This window comes from Branchiostoma floridae, chromosome 10, assembly GCF_000003815.2.
Source record: "Branchiostoma floridae strain S238N-H82 chromosome 10, Bfl_VNyyK, whole genome shotgun sequence".
Taxonomy (NCBI): domain Eukaryota; kingdom Metazoa; phylum Chordata; class Leptocardii; order Amphioxiformes; family Branchiostomatidae; genus Branchiostoma; species Branchiostoma floridae.
This window is the reverse complement of record NC_049988.1, coordinates 15745584-15759047: the sequence shown is the minus strand read 5'-3', so window position 1 is coordinate 15759047 and position 13464 is coordinate 15745584. Positions and strand designations below refer to the sequence as shown.

Here is a 13464-nt window from a genome sequence, read left to right as displayed (position 1 = left end):
ATAGATACTATACTCGCAGTGATGCTATCGGCATTGCCTAGAAGATACTATTTATTACATCATTCCAAGCACTCAATCACGGCCCACATCAACAAAATGGTACAAAATAGAAAGCCAGATAAAAACGCCTAAAACGTTTTTAAAAAACGGGGCCTAAACTCTGCTTTGAGAGTAACAAAACTTTCAGTGATGCTATCGGCATTGCCTAGTAGATACATCATTCTAAGCATTTAATCAAGCTGAGAACCATGGCCCCCACAATGCACCTCCTCCACTTTTCCTATCACTATGGGGGACGTAGATTGATGTAGATGTAATGTTATGTTAATGCCCACAATCTAGTCAGATATTGTAAACTTGTAAAGTACATGTAATCGAGCTAGAGGGACTTGTACTTGGCCGAATCATAAACGTCTCTTGTAGGAATGCTAGACAGTAGTTGATTGATATCTCTGCAATTCTATACATAGCAACTCTTATCCCTTACAGAATTGTCCAGATGCATGTGAAACTTTAATAGGTTGCAGAACATTGAGAAGTCGGACATAAATCTATGCATATGTCTGATGGATGTATAACGTGGGCGATGAGCGCGTCCTCTGTGACTTTTCCTCAACGGAGCAGACTGAGATCGGCCTGGAAAACTCCATTCCTTCCCACACCTTATCGTCACGGAGATCTTCCGGGACAACCAACCAAGCAGAGCTGCTCTCCGGTGATCTGTTTAAAACCTTCCTGCCAGACCGTCAGCCGCTGACAGGCGAGAAGCCCGCGTTGGTGATCGCAAGGGTCGCTGGAAGCAGAGTGGGTGATTGGAATTGTCAGAGTGGACGTCGTTCTCCGTCTTCCCTCTCTTAAAGATACGGTAAGTGTGTGTTCTTAAGATGTCCAAACTGCTCAGTAATGTCTTAGAGAACGTTGGGTACCGTTTGTGGTTGTTGTCCACATTCCTTAAAGATTCGTAGGATAGTGCGACCATTAAGATCTTCTCTTAAATGTCTTAGAATACAAATGAGTGTCGCCTGTGGTCGCTGTCCACATTCCTTAAAGATTCGTACGATAGTGTGACCATCTAAGATCTTCTTAATATCTTAGAATACAAACGAGTGCCGTTTGTGACCGTAGACACGTAGCAAATGTCTCAAAATATGTGCGACCATTTCAGATGTCCAACAATCTTCTTTTAAGATATTAAAATATCTTAAAACACTGCGATGTCGTTCACAATGACAAAAGTCCATCAAGATTTACGGGATAGTGTGACCACTCGAAAAGACGTATTTTGAGGACGCGGGCTTTTTGCCGAAGGTGTTGCAGATGTAAGCGGCTGCTCTTTAGGTTATGTAATCAAGAATGGAAAGACGGGCAGTGCTAACGGCAGTGGAATTTTCATTGGATGAAAAGGCGTGACTGTGACTTTTTCTTACTGGTAGGTCCTTTCGTTATTGCCGTAGGAATCATGTTTTGGTCACCTTCAGGTATTTGATACATTTTAAGAAGGGAAAGGGATATGATTATGATGATGACAAGGGAAGTTGTCAGTGTTTCAGATTAAGTTCAAGCCATCATAACTACGGAAATATTCACTCTCTCACTTGACTTCAGTACACAATTCAATAATTTAAGATATCTAATTATTTTTTGGAGAAAAGGTGCCGATATTGTCGGGACTGGCGATTTTGTAAAAAGTAGTTCAGCCTGTCAGCTCTAAGTCTTTGCAACCATTTTTCAACCACCTCAGTTTGTCTGTCTCCAAGCACTTGAGTCCCCGGGAGCGTCCATGTGTTAACTTTTATATCTATGATATATTGCAGAGGCTTTTTCCTTTCGGCTACGGTGTCCTCCTTCAGCGCACGCTGTCTGTGCACAAACCACTTTAGAGCAAAGCTAAGCTTTGTCACGTTCCCTACAGGATATGGCAAGAACGTTGCTGTTTCAGGCCTTGTGGTGGTTTAAGTAGTGTAAAGCTCAGATTTTTACAAACCTGTCAGTAGAAATCGAAATCGAAAACTCTATCCATCTCCGGAGAATGCTCTCCTTTTAAATCAGGGCTCAAACTAATATTTTTTGAATTTTGCAGCCCAGGCGAGCTTGATTACTCATGGCAAGAGCATTAGAAGTTTATGCACAAACATGGTTTGCGTTAATTTTCTGGTTCGTTAGTTTTGTGCGAATCTCCAGTCAGCCATAACGTTACATGGAATTGCAAGGCGTTTAGATGTCACATTTGGCGCGCTGCCAAAGGTAAAACGTACCAATTCATCTTACTAAAATCTACGATCTCATCTCAAGTAGCGCTTTCTAGTCTTATCAATAGAGAATGAAGAAAGTTTTTTCCCGCGGCGTGGTTGTATTTAACATTGGGTGCATCACTGAACTATGACCATGAGCAAATTGCGCTGTAAAGCTACTCTTACTTCCAGATTCACCAGTTAGATAACGGCTATAACTCACTCCCCTACCCCCTGAAGCTGTGATGTAAGTCTTAAAAAGAATCTACTGCCTGAGTTCAACCTGATGCCCGTCTGCCCACTCTCAGTCATAACGAACCGACCTAGATGATCTTGCAGGGGACTGCAATACTTTGCTGCTAGTTAGAAAGTACCCATATATTTTCCCGGGACTTGTGTGGTTCATCGGTTAGTAACATCGCTTTTATGCCAGAGGGAGGGCCATGTGTTCCTCTGGCATTGCCGTTCACTCATCGTCTCTGCTGTTTTGAAAGGTTGTATTCCCTGAGACGGGACGTGGTTCACGCCTCATCACACCCTTCACGTGCATAGTGTTGTATGTTTTCTCACAATCAGTGGACATTATACTCATCCAATGAACTAGGTTGGACCGAGAAACATTTAATTTTTTCCTGTTTCCGTTTCAGTGACGTCAGTAACCTGTGTTTTCTAGAAGGGCTTGTATACTACAAGTAACTTCTGTCTTTCCTCTTCCGACCCACGGAAAATCACGTATAAGGGCAAGGTCACAAAGGTCGTGCGGTCGTCGTACGATTTAAGTATTTTGGTGACAGCCATGCATGTTTCCTTCAGAGTACATCTGTATTGTAACACAAAAGTCTTGGATTCTTGTCAGTCGTTGGTTGTGTCACAGGCTGCATAAAAATCCTACCGCATCAAAATCGTACGACGTATGTGACCGCGTCCCATGGAAACAAAGCTGATTTGAGCATGAGAAACATTTTAACTACACCATTTCCTTCTGTTTCAGCGATGAGGCCCTCGACGATGGCGCTTGTGGTTTTGGTAATGGCCACCACCATGTGCCTGGCCCAAGCCGTGATGCACAACCACATCTTCCCCTGGTACGAGTTCAAAAGGGCGGAAGCGGCCCGGGTCAGGAGACCTGCGTCTGGCGAGGAGTTCCGCGTTATGATGCCCGGGGATGGGACCTCTCCACAGGTACGTGTTAATGAAGAAAAGGAGGAAGGAAGGAAGGAGGTAGGGAGGCAGGGAAAGAAGGTGGGAAGGAAGAACAGACAGGAAGGGAGGGTAGGCAGGGAGGGAGGAAGCACGGGAGGAACAGGTATATAATAGGAGGAGGAAGGAAGGAGGGAGGGACAGGGGAAAGAAGGTTGCAAGTAAGTAAGGAAGGAAGGAAAGACTGGAAGGAATCAGGAAGTGAGAAAGGGAGTGAATGGGGTGAATGGGGTGAAGGGGATAAAGGGAGGGAAGTGAGGGAAGGTGATAGAGGTAGGAGAGAGGAAGGATGGATGGATGGATGGAAAGGAAGAAAGCATGAAGGAAATTATGCACTTCGAAGAGATGAAATTATCAGCCGTGCCACTCGATGCGTAAATGTGCTAACATAGTAAACAGAGTGTCATCTGTAAAAAACATGTATCGATGACTCATAACGAAATGCTAACCAGTAAAGAAGATTCCAGTTTCCAAAGTGGTTTCGATTGATCTTGTATAGAAGCAGACATTAGCCTAAGGCATGTGCCAATCATTGTCAATCACGTTCTGAACTCTGACATGTCCTCATAATAATTGACGTCACTGGACGTCGCCACTGATGAAGAATCAATTCTCCTAGGGGGTGGTGCAATTAATCTATGACATCCGGATCGTGACTTTCCTGAAATCGCGCTCTTTCCTCTGGGCACACGTTAATGATTACGGCATCGATCTGAGTTCTCTTGTGATCACCTGATGCAATTAAACTGTCAGAGATACCCTCAAAGGGTTCGCACAATTTTCAAACCGCTATTTTGTTGTTGGTGTACATGTAACAGCGGGGAAACAATATCCTGACTCCCGGGATTCGAACCCGCGTCGATCCCGGGCCGCCAGATCACAAACCCAACACGCAACCGATTTCGCCAAAAGGCTCAGCCCTGCTGTTACATTGGACAGAGCCCTTAGTCGTCTAAAAAAACAAACAAGTGTGGGGTTGTGTGGCGTAATTAGCAGGGTTTTGGGGTTCAAATCCGTTGATGTGCCACCAGCCCTGTGCCATTGAGAAGGGCACTTAACACGACTTTCCTCACTTCACTCAGGTTAAGATGAGTACCTCTTAGGCTCTTAGGTTAGGGCAGTCCCTCGGATAAGACGTGTAATGGAGGTCCTGTGTTTGAGGAGAGCCGCACCTTAAAGAACGCACTGCACTTATCGAAAAGAGTAGGGGTCCTTTCCGGTGTGGGTGGATCAAATGATAAATCTGTCCGGATATGCAGATTATACTGTTCAGACATAAGGCGGTTTGCCGGTTATGCAAAACAAACAAACAAACAAACAAACAACTGATGCAGGGGAACAAACATTACAATCTACCATTTAATGTCCTCATTCATTCAAAATATGGCATCAATGCCTGTACTTAATGTTTTAAAGAACGATAACTATCTAGAACTTTCTGTCCTAACCGCTCTAGATGACGACCGTCTGGTGGTTTGAACGTTTATGCAATATATCTACACAACACGCAATAAGATTATATCTTATTATCATATAGCCAGACGATGTGCTGCGTGGACTCAGTTGTTCATTCGGTGGTTTTATGAGCCGCCATGAATTATGGCACCGTCTTCACCTCAGGGCGAGTCATTAACCCTATATTGTTATGGCTCTGATATGGAAGATAATGCTACAAAGTAAAGTGGTACCTTTTCAACTCAGTGCACGTAAGATTGGAGAGACAATCAGAAGTGGAATATGGATGTGCTTCTTCATTATAACGAGACTTGTGTTTCGGGGTCAAAGCAGTGCTTTGTGATGGAGCAAGAGATTTAAAGAAATGTGAATAAAGATATCTTCTGTCAAAACCAACGCATCAAAATCGCGTTGATTATCTCTCTCGGGGCGTTGGTTCAACTCACCGAGTAACTCTTACGACCTGCCATTCATTATTGCCTTGTAACTCACAAAACTGTCAGACCGTACAGCAAGAACCGAACATCATGCTCAATCCTATGAGAAAACGTTAACAATGTGACGGATTTTCCTCGCAGTCTGTAAAATATGTGGGACAGTTTTTGCACTACTAGGGCTTAGTTGGAGCCTTGTTTGTGATCTCTGGTGTCAAAAGGGTAAGCTCCGAGTCATGACATGACCTGTTTAAAACGTCAAAAGCTCCTATTAAGTCAAAGTGGCCACAAAGGGCCTTCTGTGCCCATGTTGGCTTAATGAATGAATGAATGAATGAATGAATGAATGAAAGACCTTTATTGTACATTCATGCCTCGACGGGCTAGGTACAGGTCACTGATAACAGACATGACTGATAACAGAATACATGTAACAAATATATGAAAAAACAACAGGATACAATTTAACTAGTTGAAGGTACTAAGCTAACAGGATGGTCGACATCTTCTCGCTTCTTTGTACAGGTGTAGATATAAGAACATATAATGTTTGATATACAGGGTTTGTCTAGGCGCATCAAAAATAGAAATTTATCCGTTGCATTAAGATGTTCAAAATATGGGAACTCTTTTCTGATATATTCATAAAGCACAATCCGTTCATTATGGTACAATTTACAGTGTAAAATAAAATGCTGTTCATCTTCTACATGTTGTAGATCACAAAATTGGCAGACTCCCTTTACAAATCAAGAATTTAGCTCGGTCGAGTTGACAGCGAGCTCTAAATCACGAGGAGGTATAACCCTGATACCTACGAACAAAAGGCAGAGTTTCTTCGTCGGCATCAGGGTCATAACTTCTCGTAATTTATAGCTCGCTGACAACTCGGCCGAGCTAAATTCTTGATTTGTAAAGGGGGCTTAAACAGGTCATGTCAAAAGCTTCTATTAAGTCAACGTAGGCACAGGGGGCCCTTTGTGCCCACGTTGACTTAATAGATTTGACGTCATACTGTACGTATGTAATGTGTAGATATGTATGTGACTACAGGAAGAATAGCCTCTGATGAGGCTAATTGTGGATCAAAATAAACTCAACTCAACTCAACGTCTTAAACAGGTCATTTTATGACGTCCACATTCTACTGAGACGTTAAGCTTGCCGCGACAGTGATTTGGCAGAGCGTACCACGAATTTCATAGATTTTTTTCGCTTTGTGCATTTTTTTGTCTTTTCAGACATACTTTTACATTTTGATATTCCAATTATGAAGTCAATTACTTAGGTAGATAGTTAGCAGATTACTTAGCAGATATGGGATTATATGTTCTCTAATTTAGAGAACAGCTGTCTTGGCAGAGGAATCCCTAAAGTTTAAACAGATGTTAGACTCCGGCTTCCTAGCACATTGCATTGGTCGATGGCGATGCCAATGTTATAAAAAACAAATACAAACTATCAATGATATCCGGGCTTCATTTTTTTCCTGTTCGTAATTATTTGTCTATCTGGGACTATCCATATGATAGGCATGATATATATTGTTGCAACTGATGCGGCCGAAACCATAAATAATTTCTGACTGATTTTGTTACATTTCTGACTGATTTTGTTACATTTCTGACTGATTATGTGATATTTCTGACTGATTTTGTTACATTTCTGACTGATTTTGATATTTCTGACTGATTTTGTTACATTTCTGACTGATTTTGTGATATTTCTGACTGATTTTGTTACATTTCTGACTGATCTCTTACATTTCTGACTAGTTTTGTAACATTTCTGACTGATTTTGTTACATTTGTGACTGATTTTGTGATATTTTTGTCTAATTTTGTTACATTTCTGACTGATTTTGTCACATTTCTGACTGATTTTGTCACATTTCTGACTAGTTTTGTAACATTTCTCACTGATTTTGTTACATTTGTGACAGAGCGAAGACGACACGGAGGTTGATCCGGTGGAGGCTGCGGTACCGTTTGATGTAGACAGGGACGCCCTGCCTGTAGAGGCACAGCCGCTGCACACCAGGCTGGGGTGGATGTACGTCTGCTACAACCAGAAGACTGGCAAGTGGCGATTCTGTAGGGTAAGGACACACGTCACTTTCTGTAAGGTCCTCGTCACTTCCCGTAAAGACACGTCATTGCCTGTAACTCTACGCGTCATGTCCTCTTTTCTTTCTTTATTTCATTGTTTGTTTATATGCCTGTTTGTTTGCAATAATAGCATGGTAATAGTAAACATTTGTTAGTTAGGAACTTCAATCAGAGTTAAAGTAGAGACTTTAAAAGCGCTTTTGGAAGCAAGCCAAAATGGACCTATAAAAATCAAATGCATGTGTCTAAAAGCCACGTCATGCTTGCTAATAAGTTACTAACTTGCGTGCAGTTTCTCAATGTCCTCGTGTGTTCCACAGCAAATATTAAAAAAAGCTGTAGGTTGTTTCATTGTAGTGAACTTTAAGTGCCTTCATGCTGATATGAATTAGTCCCTGGTCATGGCTAGGTCATATATTGTCAGGCGGCACAGTCAGTTTTAATGGTACGAGGGTACCCTCGTAAATCTTACAGAGAAATGCAAGCGATGCATGTTCTAACGAGAAAGGCCATAGCAAATGCATGTTGTGGTAAACCTTAATGAGAAATACAAAGGATGCATACTATCATCCGATCGCGATCCCCGCCCGCCGCGCAGGGGTTTTTCTGAACCGGGGAACGGGGGCGCAGCGCCCCGATACTCATAGCTGGCCATAGACAATTCAACTTATTGTGTAAGATAGACAACAGCACTTCACATAATCCCAGATGAAAGCTTACGTTTCTCCATGTTGCACAAGTCTAATTCCTACATGAGGTACCTTGTACCCGGCAAACATGTTGGTTCACTGAACCATCAGACTTCAAGGCGCATCTGTAAAGCTAAGGGCAAAACCCGTCGTACGTGCAATTTGTCCGTACTTTCTTTGGGGAGGCCACGTCCGCCACGTATTTCTGAAAACGTGGGGAACGACTGGAAAGAGCCGGGAGGGAGTACGTCACTCGCACGGTTGCGCAAGGTGTCCCGATGGCACACAAAGTTTTGCCTGCACGTAAATTTATACGGCGTGTCTGCGTGCTCCAAATCCGTCGGATCCCCTACGTGTTCATACGGAGGCGGTACTTACCACTTGCGGATCCAAGAAGATTGCCCACGCTTTGGAACGTAGACAGCACGCACATGCAAGTACGGCGGGTTGTGCCCCTAGCTTAAACAGAGATCCATCAAGCAAGTTAATAAGCTCGTTCCAAGTTGGCTTTACTCCAACCACCTGTTCGCACATTAAGGATCTGACCTTCTGACATTGCTATCCTTGAGAGTGAGATCTTAGAAACCTTAAGAGAAATCTTAGAAACCTTAAGAGGTAGTCTTAATTGTAGGAACGTCAGAAAGGTGGCGTCATTGAACCAGACGGAAGAGGCATCCTGTGTCCCTGGGATGCGCTAATCAAAAGGTGGTCTGGGACCGTGCAGTTATATGACCTTGATGACCTTTGTGCGACCTTACAATATTCACATCTGTGGTAGGAAGATGAAGTAATAAACAAGCATCGCACGGAATGCCAACGAAGGTTGTGTAGTACATAATGTCTACTTGAAGGTTAGCGTAAAATACTTACCAATAAAGCTCAGAAACACATGCAATACTTATCTAATCATTTTTTATTTAGCGTTATGGTTTACCATTCTTGTGTACTTGTCTCTGCTTGTAGACTCCATTATCAGCAACGCTGCCTGTGAGTCTGTGTAATGTATTTGTCACATATTCGAATAGATAAATAAATGATTTATTTTGCACTTAAAAAACAATACAGATACGTGACAATGAAATCTAAAAGAGAGATAACAGTGCAAGGGAGGCTGAAAGTCCTGCTTATGTGAAGGTCTCCCTTTAACAAATTATAACAAGTTATACCAATTTATATTAATTAGACAGTACTTGGGGGGTCTGAAGGCCCGTTTCCAACGGATGGAAACCTCTGACCAAAACCAAATTGGATTAGTTTGTTGACTTATGAATTCAAAGTGGAATATGCTACACGATGTCAAAATATGGTTTGAAGTTTGTAAACACACAAAAAGCTGATATGTGTTTGTTATCATAGGGCCCTGAGGAATACTGGGAACCCGTTGGTACGGTGACTCTTTCATTTTCACTTTTTTCAAATTTCGGCAGCGACAGACTGTTTGCTACACATTCTTGCATCAACTTTAATTTGTCTGTTTTGAATTCAATCGCTCAGATGACCCTCAGTCTAGCGCTAGATATCTCCAAAAGGAAAAAAGGTCGGCAGGTTTTCGCTAGGACTTCTCAAATAACCAGACGCCCAACGTTTTCCCCTAGGCCTAAGTAAGGGTTGAATATATGTCTCCAGGCAAGTAACACGTACTCCAACAAAGTATCACTTTATTCTTCTTCACGGTGCGTTTACTACGGCACGAAACGATGAGTATCTAGACACTTCAAAGAGATGTTTCCAGTGAGAACCAGGGCAGTAGAATAAATCACTTGAAAAAGACAATGCTGGCATCATTTCAAACGATCTTACTGGATAACATCTGATGGGACTTCTGGAAAGTCAACGCTCGTAAGATACTATCTTTTTCAGCACTTAAAAGATACGATCTTAAGATTTACATATACATCACATTATGATCTGTTTTAAGATACATATACGTGTCTTATCTAAGAGATTATTTATAAATCGCTTTATTTTGAAGAAAGAGTGTTCTCGAAACACTACAAATGGCAGTAGAATGGACAAACGCTATTCTTGCTGGAGGGTACAGGGAATTTGCCTCTCGAGAAAGATTCTGCAAGCGTCAATGAGATAGAGATAAATCACCGAAGCTTCAACTAGAGAAGATTGGACGCCAAGATACATGTTCTTTGCATGTCCTTGTGGTTAACAGGATTGTTCCTGTAGGCTGCTTTCAAACAGCTTTGAATAAGTGCCAGAAAAAAACTACAGTTCCCGAAGGCACAGGCTTTCAAATTAAGCAAAACTTCAACGAACCCACTGCACAGGATAGCTCATTTACAAAATGTTATAGTAGGGTTCGACTTGAGAAATTTCATAGTTCAGATCGTAAAAATATGTCCAATTGAGCATTTCTCTGAGAAAAGTACATTTTGTGGCAAACCTTTGGTCACGGATACAGTATCATAAACTTTTAGAAATGGAGAATCCCTCTATGGTGCCATTGTAAAAGGCACCATGGGTGTTTCTATATTTGTTTTTGTTCTTTCCAATGGGACCATACGTAAGTGTTTTTGAGGTAAACTCTGGTCAAAGTCACGATGTCAGGGATGTCTGCAAATGTGGGAACCACCAAGGGTATCATTTTAAGGGTACAACCAATAGATCTTGTACTGTTTATGTAAATCTTGCGTTCTATACATGTACACCAGAGATAGATACATTTTGAAGCAAGGCTATGTTCAAGGATGGCATGTCAGCATATAAGTGTGGGAACTCCTAAAGGTGTCATTATAACCTCTATAGGTGCCAATATAGATCCTACAGTCAATGAATATCATCCTGTTTCTATTTTAGCTTCCGAAGGAAGAAATAACGGCACCTAAAAAATGACATTAGGCTAAGAATTATGGGCCTTGCTACTAAAGGTGACGACAGAATTCATCAATTCACGGTCTCTGAAAGGTGGTATCTCACCACGCTGTGGTCACCGGTGCGACACTGCGGGGTTCGAAAGATTACTCAACGAATTTCAGCGATAAAGAACGAATTTTCTTGCGTTTTGTGTATTTTGTTGTCTTCCATTAAAGTCATATTTTTACGTATTACGCAATATCTAAATTGTTAAAAAATTGGCGAAAATAACACAACAGTGCCGCAGTGAACGAACCCCGTAGTGCCACACTGGTGTCCCAAGCGCAGTGAGATATATCACCTTTATTGAAACACATATTCAGCAAGAGTAACTCTTACCTTGATATCTATCTACTTTTCTCCAGGGAGACCCGAGTAAGGCCGAGGACAGGGTCCGCTGGTGACGTGGAAATCCCATCATGCCCAGCGCCGCCGTGGCCTTGTCCGACTCCAAAGCGCATGCGTCATGGATTAACCTCTGACCTTCACTAAGACATCAGCGAAATTCAAGAGCGATTCTATGCTATGAAAGTTGTCTACAGTCTGTAGCAATGTTGTAAAAGACTATTTATCGTTGTTTAATATTTGTCTATAAATATATACTGTTACATGACATACCATATGGGACATGGAGTGAGGCATAATGCCGTTTGATAGGTAGAAACGTTTATGGACAGTGACAATCTTTTGATGGAATAGTTGTTATACCCTTGTAGAAAATTGGGACTGAAATGTGTCCGAGTTACTAATCTATCCAAACGTAACAGATGCACAAAATGAATTTATAAGCAACTTCTCCATATCAAGTTATTTTCAAATATAGCCACCTTCACAATAAAAAGAAAAGTGATATGAGAAACTTTTGGTTCGGCCCGATCCGTTAATCATTCTTCCAAATGCAGTCAGAATGAGCACACGAGATTTTTGGGCTATCAACTTAAATGTACTTCTTTGTAGTTGTTTTTACTCACTGTATAGAGATCAGAACTACGTCCATGAAATAGTATGACCGGAAAATGTAACTATATTGGATTAATCGCCCAGCTCTTTAGATACTCCCGAAAATTGCAACAACGCCCGTTTAATCAATTTTAAAACAAAAAGAAACACAACCCCGCATTGAACATGTTAGGATAGGAATATTGGTTTTACCATGTCTTCTCGCGAACATGCGTGGATGCCACGGTACGTAATGAATAAAGATATTCCTTTGTTGAATAAAGGATATTGTGTCAAACTCAGTAAACGGAGTTTCCTTGTTCTCCTTGTCATTTTGCCAACTGATATACTTGAGAATTAATATAGGATACACTGCAGTTTAAAGAGACTCCGCAAGGTAGCACTGCTGTGTAGAATTGCTCAGGAACGTGCTGCACCACGAGCAATGCGATGTCGATGCTTGCAGAGCATGACTGTAAGGTACCTTTCTGTCTCCAGGAATTTCTTACACCAAGAATGGCTTCCCTGACGTAAGTTTAGGGAGGTAGGAAGCCTATCTATCTACTTATCTTTTTTTTTCAAAAGCGATGTTAACATTTGAAGCAGACCATGCACATCTCCGCAACACATGATACGTGAACTATTGTGGCCTTTGGACCCTTCTCTGAATTCTACCGTTGAGAATAACGTTGCTCCGTCCTTGGTGCTGAAATATGGCTTGCTTATAGTGTGTTTCTCTTCAAAGCACCAAGACTTGAAAATCAAAGTTTGACTTAGAGTTTAGTCAGTTTGCGACAATAATAATACAATGTGGACACTAGGCATCAGGCTGATATCGTGACCTCATACATATACAAGTAACGTTATAGTACAAAAATGAACAAATTTTAAGTAGCATGAAATAGTTCTACACTTAAAACAGTTCAGAATTTATCCCTCCAGCTTCAGTGTGCTACAGGAACAAAAAAAAAAAAAAAAGAAAAACATGCCGCACACTAGCAGCATGGATAGTTGGTTTATTTATCTATAGAATCGACCAATGTGATACTATTGTACTCAACTCGCTTTGTACCGCTGTATATGAATTTCCTTTGACCTTTGACCTTCCTGGCGGTTCAGACGAAGTGCTGCAACATGGCGGTGATATCAACATGCAACAGGTTGGTCAAATCTTAGTAACTTTAAACGTTCATAGACTTCATGTATGTACAATATATACCATATACAGTCTTCACATGAACAAGTTAGTAGGAGATATCGACAGATGTAACTGTAGAACCGCCAATATTGAATGTCCTGGATAGGGCAACAGAAAGGGTACCAAAACCTCAGTAACCAAAACCTCAGTAACATTACCCTGTGACCTACCAACCTGATTGGACTATTCATGGTCGAAAGATTTAGACATAACGTCATAACTTATAGGTGTCAGTACCAAGATGTGAGAGTACCAGAGTGACATAACTTTACATTGTTCGAGTTGCCCCCCTCCCTCTCCCCTCTAGCTAAATGGCTTGTAATGTTAGTCTAGCTATTAAGCCAA

General features: G+C 41.6%; 1 protein-coding gene across 1 annotated transcript; it reads left to right on the top strand.

The window, feature by feature from the left end:
* Nucleotides 1–375: 375 nt before the first annotated feature.
* On the top strand, nt 376–11865 carry LOC118424467. The gene is made up of 4 exons (XM_035833036.1): nt 376–865; nt 3223–3413; nt 7263–7418; nt 11348–11865. Exons 2-4 carry the CDS (start codon nt 3225–3227, stop codon nt 11384–11386), a joined length of 384 nt encoding a protein of 127 aa, XP_035688929.1. The 5' UTR covers nt 376–865; nt 3223–3224; the 3' UTR covers nt 11387–11865.
* Nucleotides 11866–13464: the final 1599 nt, after the last annotated feature.

Excerpts from the sequence above, each read along its gene's own strand:
- LOC118424467 (XM_035833036.1), top strand. The coding sequence starts at position 3,225 with ATGAGGCCCTCGACGATGGCGCTTGTGGTTTTGGTAATGGCCACCACC. Across the intron at positions 3,414-7,262 it reads GGGATGGGACCTCTCCACAG|AGCGAAGACGACACGGAGGT; the intron begins GTACGTGTTAAT and ends CATTTGTGACAG. Across the intron at positions 7,419-11,347 it reads GCAAGTGGCGATTCTGTAGG|GGAGACCCGAGTAAGGCCGA; the intron begins GTAAGGACACAC and ends ACTTTTCTCCAG.